This window comes from Ochotona curzoniae, unplaced genomic scaffold (assembly GCF_017591425.1).
Source record: "Ochotona curzoniae isolate NIBS_2020 unplaced genomic scaffold, NIBS_Ocur_1.0 scaffold_4683, whole genome shotgun sequence".
NCBI classification, from domain to species: Eukaryota; Metazoa; Chordata; class Mammalia; order Lagomorpha; family Ochotonidae; genus Ochotona; species Ochotona curzoniae.
In genome coordinates this window covers 27,786,982-27,799,684 of record NW_024467121.1, presented here as the reverse complement: position 1 = coordinate 27,799,684, position 12,703 = coordinate 27,786,982, and the positions used below count along the sequence as shown (strand labels likewise).

The 12,703-nt window shown below is 37.2% G+C and overlaps 1 protein-coding gene across 1 annotated transcript in view; it reads left to right on the top strand.

The window, feature by feature from the left end:
* Positions 1 to 12,703, top strand: part of RYR2 (ryanodine receptor 2) — a 603,900-nt gene that overhangs the window by 332,903 nt on the left and 258,294 nt on the right. The window contains exons 18-21 of the mRNA XM_040967818.1: positions 5,099 to 5,217; positions 6,132 to 6,265; positions 7,652 to 7,893; positions 11,735 to 11,927. Of these exons, the coding sequence (XP_040823752.1) occupies positions 5,099 to 5,217; positions 6,132 to 6,265; positions 7,652 to 7,893; positions 11,735 to 11,927 (688 nt within the window). The remainder of the gene's footprint in view (positions 1 to 5,098; positions 5,218 to 6,131; positions 6,266 to 7,651; positions 7,894 to 11,734; positions 11,928 to 12,703) is intronic.

The following is a 12,703-nucleotide window of genomic DNA, read 5'->3' as shown; positions in this document are numbered from 1 at the left end:
ATACAAGTGTTTGCTGTGTTGTTATGATTTCTTTTTGAAGATTTCATTGATCCAGTCGCAGCGCAATGGCGTAGCGGCTAAAGTCCTTGCCTTGAATGTGCTGGGATCCCATATGGGCGCTGGTTCTAATCCCGGCAGCCCCGCTTCCCATCCAGCTCCCTGCTTGTGGCCTGGAAAGGTAGTCGAGGACGGCCCAAAGCCTTGGAACCCTGCACCCGTGTGGGATACCCGGAGGAAGTTCCTGGCTCCTGGCTTTGGATCGGCATAGTATCAGCCGTTGTGGTCACTTGGGGAGTGAATCATTGGACAGAAGATCTTCCTCTCTGTCTCTGCTCCTGTCTGTATATCTGACTTTCCAATAAATAAATAAATCTTTAAAAAAAAAAAAGAATTCATCGATCCACATTTATCTTTCTCCAGGAGATCATCTTAACGTTGCTCACAAGTGAGAGGTTTGAGGGGGCTTGGATGTTAGTATTCAAATACACACAAGGAATGAGTTTATAATGGCTTCCAGCACACTGGGGTGACTAAAGTTCATGACACTTTATTATGCATTTATAAAGAACTAGAGTAAAGCAATTAGAAGGAATGATAAATGTTAAAGTAATTCATCATTACATATTGTATACATGTGCTGTTACACTGTACTAAGTATGTTAAGATGTGCCATCATCATATGTCGATTTAAAGGAAGATTCACAAAAATACATGTATTTTTAAATATTTCTTTAGTAAATTGGAAAGCAGTGATTTATATCTGCTATTATTCTTATTTTATGGATTTATTTATTTTTATTTCAAAGTCAGAGAAAGAGAAGAGAAACAGAAAGCTTTTTCATCTATTGAGTCAGTAGCAAGATGTCTTCAAGTACGCAGTTTACTGGATGTCTTTCAGCGCCTGGTTAGCTTTTGAAGGATGAGTCTGTGCAAATAAGTGTTTGCATAGGCTTCGATTTCCAGCATGGTTATTTAACTGCTATGTCATGAGCTGCCTTTAACTGATATTCCCCCCCTTATTTAACTGTCTTTAATGTTCCCGAGTTTGTCTTTCTTTCCTAGATCATGGCTCATGAAATTCAAGGCAGCAAATCTTTAGAAGCATGATTAAGCCTGAATAGTGTAATATAATTACATGGTTCATGTTGTGTATTACTTTAACTTATTTATCCGATGAAACTTTGACATGTACTCATCTTGTTTTGTGTTAAAAATATTCCAGATCTATCTTTTTACATTTATTGTGCTAGTACATCCATGATTTTAATATTTTCATGTAGAGATAAGAATGTGTTACTGTGTTACATCATTATTTCTCCTTTTCCTCATTTTACAAAATTGCTAAACCCAGCCACTTTTTCTTTCCTTCTCAGCTTTATATGAGCTCAAGATTTAATGTGCTTATTTTCTTCTTGAGTCTTAAACCATCATAAAATAAAGAAAATTTGATGTATGTGTAATAATGTGTTTTTCTAGTTTGACATGAGATCACTATCTGGAGATTATTATTTTTTAAGCTCTTAAATATTTGAACATTAATTTCAAATTGATCCCTTTTTATTTATCTCTTTGGATGTGTATGGAAACCGTATTTAGGGTAAGTTTTGTTAATGTCACAAATTATCCCTGTTTCAGAAAGAAGGCCACAGACCTCTTGCCACCTCTTTCTTTTCTCTATTAAAAAAAAAATGAAAAGTACTTTAGCATTTATCATATAGTGATACTCAACTGTTTTTAAAATTTCAAACTTATCATCTTTTTAAGAAATTAAAAATATATTATTTTACTACTTCAATTTATGAGAGCAAAACTTCACTTACAACTTGGAAAAGCATGGCCTGTATTTGTGCCATTATAATAAGTCACTGTCTTGTTCCTGGAATATCCACACTGCTGGAGTTGAGCACATTTCCTCATTTTTCCTGATAGAGTTTCCTCCCCTAAGAAGGTGTTAACTTAGATGCAAGGCACAATATACGTAAGGTAGCACTCATCAACAGTTACACTTAAAGCAGCGGATCATAGGATCTTCAAATGTCTAGGCCCAGCCACACGTTACTGCTCTTACAAGTAACTCAAACTCCTTTCCTATAGTTTCACCTTTGTTATATAACTAAAACAAACTTCCAAAATACTTTGAATCTTTTGCAAATACGGACTGGCCAGACTATGTCTTCTGTTACTTTTAATTGCAACTTACTTCATTCCCTTAGTTGTTTGTCCCTCATGGTGTTAATACCCTGAGAGGAGTACACATATCAATATTTTTAAAATTTGTTTTTATTGGAAAATCAGATATACAGAATAGAAGAGACTGAAAGATCTTCTGTCTGCTGATTCACTCCCCAAGTGACTGCAACAGCCAGAGCTACACTGGTCTGAAGCCAGAGGCCAGGAGCTTCTTCTGGGTCTCCCACACAGCTGCAGGGTTCCAAGGTTTTGGGCCATCCTTGACCGCTTTCCCTGGCCACAAGCTGAGAGCTGGATGGGAAGCAGGGCCATGGGAACACAAACCAGTGCCCATATGGGATCCTGGTACATGCAAGGCAAGGACTTTAGCCACTGGGCTACTGCGCTGGGCCCAGAATCATATATTCTTAAAATGTGTATATTATACAAAGTGATTTAAGTGGTTTACAGATGCAGTTCAGTACCTATTAAAGTTCCAATGACACTTTGAAAAACCGTGTGGAAATTCCTTAAAAAACTAAAAATAGAACTACCATGTCAGCTAGTGGTCCCGCTACTGGATACACATACAAGTGAAAAGAATCAGTCTTTCGAAGAGATGTTCACACTTTTTTTTTTTAATTGCTGCACTGTTCACAATAGCCAAGAAATGGGAAATAAATTAAGTTTGCATATGCTGATTGATGGATAAGAGGAATTGTGGCACATATAAGCAATCAAAAAAGGATCGAATTTTGTCACTTATCATTGGCAACAACATTGTGCTTACATAAGCTAGTTAAGTACAGGAAGACACATATTACATGTCTATACTCATACGTGTAGTCATAAAAAAAGGGTGATATTGAAATTAAGTCTAATGGTAGTTATCAGCATCTGGGAAGAGAAGGAAAAAGAATATTGACTAATGTGTACCTTATTAAACCTGGGTGGGCATAAGAAATTCTGGATTCTATTGTAGAGTGGGGTGATTATAAATAATGATAACATGTGTATATTTGTCTAAATAAATGATGTAGAAGATAGGATTTTGAATATTCTATCATAAAAAAATGCTATATGTGTTATGAAATTTATTTAACCTAAGTGGACATTGCTAATCTCCACATGCCTGGAAACTTCCCTTAGTTTCCCATTACTAGGCAAAAAATATTTTGTCTGCTAAAATTAAAAAGAGAAGAAACAGGCCATCAGGCACTAGCCCTATGGATGGATTAAGGTTTATTTCCAATGACTGGGGTAGTTTTCATGGTAGTGAATGATTTACTGTTGCCGTGGGACTGAATTAGTTACTCTAAAATGGATTGTGGTAATTCAAGGTAAAGCTGCCCAAGCTTGGACTTCCAGCCTCCACAACACAGAACTTGAACAGCCAGTTTTCATTTACAGATGACCCAGTTTCAGGTGTTCTGATACAGCAGCAGAAAATGATCTAACCAGCATGTTTTTAATTTATGACATATCTTTACATTTCTAAAACCTAGTCTCATATGTTTGTTGATATATTCAGGTTTACTTGTACTGTGAAACTTCATCAGTATTTCTTTATCAAGAGAATTAGAGTTTATCTTCTATTTTTTCGGACTTTTTATACTGTATTGTTTTAATTTAGTTTGATATTTGAAAGGTAGGAACAAACAGAGGGATCTTCTGTCTGTGAGTTAACTCCCCAAATGCTTGCAATAGATACGTTTGGAGCAGGCTGAAGCCTGTAACCAGAAACTCAGTCTGGGTTTTCCATATATTTGTGCTGTCATGTATTGACTTTGCAGAGGTGCAAATCAGCGGGAGGATAGATCAGAGACAGAGGAGCCAGGGCTAGATGAAACACTGAGACATCAAATGTGGGGCTTCCAAAGTGGCAACCAAACTCACTGTGTCACAGTGTCTGCTCCTAACTTTGGCTTTTAAATGTAATAGGTTATTGGGGAATAATAACTTATTTTCAACACCAGTAAAAATCAACTTAAAATCCATAATACCCTTTAACTAAATATATTTTCATATTTTAACATATTAACTCATTAGTGAAGAGTTTAGTATTTACGGGCTTGATTTTTATATTGGCTTGGGTATTGATCAATTAAAGATGTAATAATCCACAATGACTTCTGTATTCTACCTGTATAAACCTAAGTCTTATATTTATTACATAAGAAAGTGAATTGTATTTGAGATGTGGGAACTTTCCTACAGTGGTCCTCCAGGACTATTCGCAATACTGTCAGAGAGACAGAGAGCGATCACATTTTCTGTAGTTGAGTCTAATCCTTACATAAGATCTATCATCTCATTATTGATGAAGAAGGCTTGTTAAAAAAAATGAATGCAGACATACACATGGATTATTTGTATATTTCTCTTGTTTGGTAAACTAAGAAATTTTTCTATTTAATGAGAACAGAGTAGTTTCCATGGTGTAAGGCATGTTTTGTAGAAGCTATTTTCAATACAAATCACTGGTCTCAGTCAATCCAATATAATGATCCCATGTTACCCATTTTCTCCCCTACTCTCTGTACATTTGGCCCTCCAGGTGTGCCTTTCATTTGAGACTTCTCTCTTGCATACGCTGTCCTTCCTTTCCTGGAAAGACTGACAGTGGTAGTGCATGCGTTTTCCAGGGCCCACCCTGGTGTTGCTTTCCTTTGTGCCTGCCTCAGAGAGAATCAACTGTTTCTTCAACTCAAACACTGTGTCAGCTGCTTCGGCCTTTTTCTCGCTCATTTATAATTTTATTGTCCTTGATAGTCAGGTCTCTCCTAAATAACATGGCACAATGCCGATGACAAGCATATTGAGCACAAAATACTTATGTGTTGAACTGAATGAACACAGCATATGGAAAAAAGGGAAGACATTGGGCACTATAGACTATTAAAACGTTTTTGTACTGTTTTGTTCTTAGGTATTCTTGAAGTTTTACATTGTGTGTTAGTGGAAAGTCCAGAAGCTCTAAATATTATTAAAGAAGGACATATAAAATCCATTATCTCACTTTTAGACAAGCATGGAAGAAACCACAAGGTAAGTGAGCAACTTTATTTCCATTAATGAATTCTGGGATCAGGTATATATATGGGGGCCCAAACACCTGGGCCATCTGCTGTTTTTCCAGGATGCAGAGTAGATGAGACTCAAACTAGTACCCTAGTTGGATGCTGGTGGCAGAATAGGTGGTATTTTCACCCATTGTGCTACAACTGTGGCTCTTAAGGTATTTTTTGCACTGGAGCCCAGCGCAGTAGCCCAGTGGCTAAAGTCCTTGCCTTGCATGTACCAGGATCCCATATGGGCACTGGTTTGTGTTCCCATGGCCCTGCTTCCCATCCAGCTCTCAGCTTGTGGCCAGGGAAAGCGGTCAAGGATGGCCCAAAACCTTGGAACCCTGCAGCTGTGTGGGAGACCCAGAAGAAGCTCCTGGCCTCTGGCTTCAGACCAGTGTAGCTCTGGCTGTTGCAGTCACTTGGGAAATGGATCAGTGCATGGAAGATCATCCTCTCTGTCTCCTTCTCCTCTCTGTATATCTAACTTTTTCAATTAAAAAAAAAAGCAAGTCTTTAAAAAAACTTTTTTGCACCAAAATAAGCTTATCTTTTAATTCTTTCTTCAAGTTTTTTTTATAGTGCCCTTGTATTTTTAAAATGAAATATCTTTTTTAAAAAGTGTCACATTTTTGTGTCTCTTGCATGTCTTGATTATAATTAAGTAATACTGTTTGTTGCTCATTCATACTGTAAGTGGTAACGTGAACAACTCCCAACTTGTGCACAAAGGAAAGTGGGCGAGTCGGTAGTGGGACACTGGGACGCATGCTGTAGTGTCTAAAGGCCTGGCTCAGATGTGGCTGCGGGGGATGCTCGTGCTGTGTGAGAAGTTCTCTGGAGTCTTGATTATAAAATGGGAAATTAGAACCATCTGAAAGGAGCTTCTCTCTCCAGGTCCTGGATGTCTTGTGCTCCCTCTGTGTTTGCCATGGAGTTGCAGTCCGTTCTAACCAGCATCTCATTTGTGACAATCTCCTTCCAGGAAGAGATCTGTTGTTGCAGACACGTCTTGTAAACCATGTCAGCAGGTAAATTCAGAGAGTGTCAATGAGTAGGGAATGTCACAAAATAATTCACATTCTATATTTGATACTATAACAGCATATGTTCTCTGTATCTTTTCTGTTTTTCCACAGTGAGTAAGAATAGTTTTGCCAAGCAAACTGAGATAATAAGAAATAACTAAGCATTATGGGGATTTATCGCAAGCACTGTGTTAGAGTTTTCCCACTTAAATGTAGATATTTTTCATTGGCATCCTTGAGAGCAGGCTAAGGATTGTGCAGTAATATAGTTTTACATGCATGTAGCTTTATACTGAGGCTTCTTTTCACAGTCCTCCTGGAAGGTCCCAAGGTTAGGTGACCGAGGCCCCACAGAAGACCACCAGAGAAAGGAGATGAACAGGAATCAACCAACTGGTCCATTTATTGAGTCTAATAGTGAAGCTTATGTACAGGTTGATAAACAGGAAAACCAGAACATTAGTAACAGTAACCTGATTGGTACCCCCAACCCCATAGCCACTAGTCAACTTAAAGGTCAGTTTAGATACAATCCCTTCCTGATGGGATCAATCTGTAAGCCTGACCTGACCACAATGGCCCCTGATTGGTTCCCTCATTTCTCCACTGCAAGGTGGGGACCTTCCAAGCAGAGGAAAATAGAACATGTACGTCTGTTCTAGGGGCACCTGTCAACTATCAGATCAAAGCTGGTTCTCATTTTGCCAAGCCCCCTGCTGGTTTTCTGAGGGCACAGTGTGTTGTGCCCTCATGACCTCCAGTATAGGCCAGGAAGGCCCAGATCACAGACAATAATCCACAATATACATAGATTGTGTTATTTCTGATATCTTCACTATAATCTCTAGTATTACCTTAGGGTGTTAAGTTCTCCCATAAATATAAAGTTAAAAACAGCTTGCTAAACATTTTGTTCACAGAGAATGACCAGCCAGATACTAACCTTGGTTCCTTTGCAAACAACATGGTGTGCTTCCATGTCATATCCCTTGCAACAAAGAAACTTGAAAATTGTTACCTGTCCTGGATTAGTAATATCTTCATCAATTCCACAGTGTCATTTTGTGATTTAAATTTGCTTTAAGATATAAAGTATGCTGTTGAACAGTCAATGGAATAAAAAACCAAGAGCAAAAACAGCATTTGGATCCTTAAGTGTCACTTTCAGGTTATCCAAAGGCAAACACTGTTTATTAGACTGTGTGAACTCAAGGCTGATCATCATCATGTACTACCTCAGATATTGGTTTAGTAATTTGTAGTATTAAAGAAAGTATGTATTTAGTATGTGATGTCTTGGAAAAGCAAGGTTAATGTTCAAAGTAATGAAATATGGTGGAAACAGGAAAGGTTTGAATTTTGTTCTGTGTGATTCCCATTTCTTTAAAGCATGAGACCAAATATCTTTCTGGGCGTCAGTGAAGGATCTGCTCAATATAAGAAGTGGTACTATGAACTCATGGTGGACCACACAGAGCCGTTTGTGACAGCAGAGGCCACACACCTGCGAGTGGGCTGGGCCTCCACTGAAGGATACTCTCCCTACCCTGGAGGGGGCGAAGAATGGGGTGGAAATGGTGTTGGAGATGACCTCTTCTCCTATGGATTCGATGGCCTTCACCTCTGGTCAGGTAAGCCCTATCTACTCTCACAGTGTCGTAGGAGGAGATCTTCTGCCCTCTGCATTTCCTGAAGCTTTTGGTGCTGCTTCCATCAAGGGAATTTGTTACTCAGAAATGTAACCCAGAAATGATGAGAAAGGGAGTTAAGTAAAAACAGAATTCCAACAGGACAAAAATATACAAGTACAATGGATTTTCCAAATGATCTGTGTTCCTGTGAACAGTGTATTTTGAAAGAAAGTACAATTCCAGTACATGAAAGAACTACAAAATCATTTTGTGTTTTCTACTTACTGCAATTGATTTACCCATATGATTTAACTTCCACTGTGAAAAGAGCTATAAACTCAGCAAAATAATCAGAAGTGACTTGAGCATCCTGCTACATACCATAATTGCAGAAATCAGCAATCTATAATGTATATTGTGAGTAGCTAGTTCATAACAGATGACACTTTAAGATCTGTAGAATGGCCTCTAAATCCATATATACTCCGTTTCACCAGCAACCAGTTCTTGGGTTTGATGATTGCTGTGTATTAAAAAATAATTTTCTTTTCTTAAACTGGTATGATTTGGTTTACTCTTTTAAAAAATTTAGCTTATGACTATGTAAATATCTTTAAGTATTAGAATTCTGGTTCCTTTTGACATATGCTTAGGTTTATAAAGCTGCATTTAGCATAGAGTTCTAGTATTCTAAGGTATATGTTGTAAAATATTTATTATAGAGAAATTTGCCATAAAAGTTGGATTTTGCCTCTTATAAATTGTAAGTGACATTTATGAATAACTTATAAGCAAATCAATTGTATAAAACGAATTCTAAAATAAAGTTAATAACTAAATCTAAGAATTTATGATAATGAGCTTAAAAGCTGAGTATTCATAATTATGTAAATAATGCTGATGTTTTTCTCTACCAATAGATCAGTTGTTTATAAGAGAGGAAACTGTATTTTGAAGGTGCCTCCTGAGTGTTTTTCATTGCTGCTGGGAGATGCTGTTAGAGTTGTTGTGGTAGTGTATACCTTGTATATGTGACTGTGTATCAGACTATAGTCACATGTCTTGTTTCCATATAATATCCTATTGGCCAAAGAAAAAAGCACTAACTTTAGATGATCTGTTAGTCATAAAATAAGGCTAATGCCTGTTTAGTAATATGCTCTTAAGTATAAACGTTTGGATATTTCCATCCTTTCTCTTATTTCTAGTACTGATCCTCAAGAACTAAATCACATATGGATGAATCAAACGTTAGCTTTATTTTTAATTACAATGAGAAAAGACAAAAACAGAAACAGAGAATAGCCAAAAACAAATAAAAAGCCTACAAAAAAATACAAGAAGTACAGCTGAGTCTCCTTCAATTTTAGCCAATTGTGTGCACAATTTCTTTTATTTTGAACCAGCAGTAAAGTAAAACCTTAGCACAGCAAACCCTTTTGGTGAACCCAGTACCATTTCCAAGAAAGACTGGTAGGTGGTGAAATTTCCAGGGGGGAAAAAGTGTTTTGAAATTTACCCTGAGCAGACTACATTGTGGTATTTCTAATGATAGGGGAAAATGGACAATACCAAGCCTGTGGTTGCATGTAAGTTCTCTGAAGCCATCCATTAGATGCTGTGCTTATGTTAGGTTCATGGTCAACAAAAAGAATCTAGATTGGCTGGAGTCTGAGCTACCAAGGATCATTTAATGATACCGAGATAATGTTTTTGGTGTCACTTGCCCATTCTTTTTCTTTTTTAATGGTTGATAAAGAGTTTAGAATATCAAATGTTAGTGATTTCTAGTATAGACTGCATTCCTTATATTTTGTGTTGGAAAGTGGTTACGTTTCTTGGAACCAAACTAGCTCAAAACCAACAATTCTGCACTAGATCATCACTCTCTCGGGGGTAATCTATGCACAACGTTGTTGCTTCTCTTCTTGATGGAAGCAGAATTGGGTTGTGATCAAGCCAGATGTCTGAATGAAACAAAAGCGTAAAAAATGTTGGGCTTTTGCAGAATTTAAACACTGCATATGGAGGAATATTGTACAACAGTACAGAAAGGATGAATGTGACTTTCTTATGCATGACCTATGAATCAGACTGCTTTTAGCTTCCCTTCTGGCAAAAGCAGAAAACAGGAATGTAGTTCTCATATGTGTTTGATAATGAATTTATATAAATGTGAAAATGCTTATAAGCAGATTCAACAATGTGTCATTGAAAATGTGAGCTGCTACTTGTTCATTGGTGGTTTTCTCTGTCTTATTTCATTGATTCAGCCTTACCCAGAAGTTTAAATGATGACTGATAGTTTTTAGTATAATTGTAGTAATGTCTGTCAAGCTGAGCACTATAGTTGGATTATAGTACATATATTTAATGCTGTTTCTATTACTCATAGTTCGTGATGCAAACTAGGAAGTAGATTTTGCAAGGTGTGTTATTTTTGTATGCTTTTTAAAGGTGCCTTTATTCAGGAAATTCTAGAAGAGCATTTGAGCTTTATTATAATGGTTACAAATTTGAATATTAGCAAAATAAAAGTGTCTGCATTTAAAATGTAGGTGATTCTGTATTAGTATCATTCCAAATAGGAGGTGGTAAAAGAAATGCAAACTATGAATTGTGAAATCTATTTGTTTGCTCAAACTGAGGGATGTGCTTGTTTGTCCGACATGTGTGTGGGAGAACCCTGTTCTCTCCTGCTGTGCTGTGAGAAATACATACTCCTGGGACTAACTGGCAGAGTGTTTTGATCTAAGACAAGAATGAACTTACACAGTACTTTGTTCAGGGCAAGAAATGACATTTATCAGCTATCATTTTCATGTCTCATTTTGTCCCATGCTATACTTAAGAAGCCAGTTAAATCTTGTCTGAAGTAAGTTGTAATACAAAAGCAAGATAAATGTGTCTATTTATCTCAAACAATCAAGTGTAGTAATGATGAATCCTGTGTTCTACTTTCACTCTCCATACATATTTTTATTTTGAATTTGCAAGCTGAAACATGTAGAATTAGCAAAAGCAGCTGACATGAAATATAGTTTTGAGAGAGACCACACTAGATAGATACCATTAATTTAATCACCACAGTAATTTTACAATAAATCAAAGTTCATAGCGGTTAAATAATTTGCTGATGGTCACACTTGTAGGTGGTAAGTTAGATTTTAATTATTTTTTTTTAAAGACTGGTCCATATTTATTGGAAAGGTAGATTTAAGAGAGAAGGAGAGACAGAAAGATTTTCCATCTGTTGGTTCACTCCCCACGTGTCTACAACAGCCAGAGCTGAGCCGATCCAAAGCCAGGAGCCAAGAGCTTCTTCCAGGTCTCCCATGCAGGTACAGAGTCCCGAGGCTCTGTGCCATCCTCCACTGCTTTCCCAGATCATAAATAGGGAACTGGATGGAAGTGGAGCAGCTGGAACATGAATTAGTGCCCATATGGGATTCCAGTGCTTGGAAATATTAGCCAATTGAGCCATCATGGCAGACCAATAAGTTAGCTGTTTAATGTCTGATCTTTTCCTGTAGATTTTCCTCAGGCATAATTTTATTACCTGCTGTGAAATAATTTCTTCCTCAAATACCATATGTTTACATGCAGAAATGTCTGCATATTGGAAGTCCTGTTTTTCAACAAGTGATACTCTGACTTTTGAAAACCAAACAAAATTTTAAACATGAAGTTTAATATATAGTACTGATTAACATTTAAGATTCATTCTGTTCTGGTGTTTTTGTTAGTTTGTCACTGCCTATTCAGTTTTGTAATGTTGGGTTTGAAGGTGATTTTCTGAGAAAAAAATACATGACCTTTCCTAATGTGTTTTCCCCACTAGGTTGTATTGCACGTACTGTAAGCTCACCGAACCAGCATCTACTGAGAACAGATGATGTCATCAGTTGCTGTTTAGATCTAAGTGCCCCAAGCATCTCTTTCCGAATTAATGGGCAGCCTGTTCAGGGAATGTTTGAGAATTTCAACATCGATGGCCTCTTCTTCCCAGTTGTTAGTTTCTCTGCTGGAATAAAGTTAGTATGTGCATGTTTCCTAGTCTGTTTCCCTTCTCACTTACCAGACTTCCGCAGAGAACTGCTCTGCTGTCATCCCACTTCCCTAACTTTGGGTTTCCCTCCTGAGCATCTTTCTGCAGGACGTGTTGCCTGTACCTTCAAGATAGAGATAAGGCCCACACAGGAGAGTGGTCTCGGAGGGCCACAATGCTTTCTCTGCATACTCTGTCCTTAGATGTGGGCAGTCTAGTAATATTCCCTCAAACCCATGCTTTGAATTATTCACTAAGATGAAATGAGAAATATTATTTTTTAAAATATCACTTATTTTCTTTTTTCTTGTGTTTCCTGGAATTTTTCTACCACAGTCCTCTACCTGCCTCGAGCTTCCCTCATTTCTACAGAAATTACATGGGCCCCTTGTTGATTGGTTCCAGTGATTCCCTTATTGCTGCTATTTATTTGTTCTGATATTTTGCTAAAAAAATGTCCTTCTAGGAGTACTTCTGAGTTATGAAAACACCATATTGAAGAAGGGACAGAGTAATTATGATATATTAGTTATCCGTGTACTATTACATTTTCTTGTGCATTTATATGATGTATCTGTTTTTCTGTAAAGTTTCTAGAATGTTACTGAGAGTTTGTCTTTGCTCACTTTTTATTATTTTATTTTTACTTTATTTTACTTAATTATATTTAGCCTGCTGCTGAAATGCACATGAGATAAAAAATTGCTAGGGAATGACAGTTTGTTCATGTGAAGCCTAAGATGAAATGAGAAATAGAAGTGT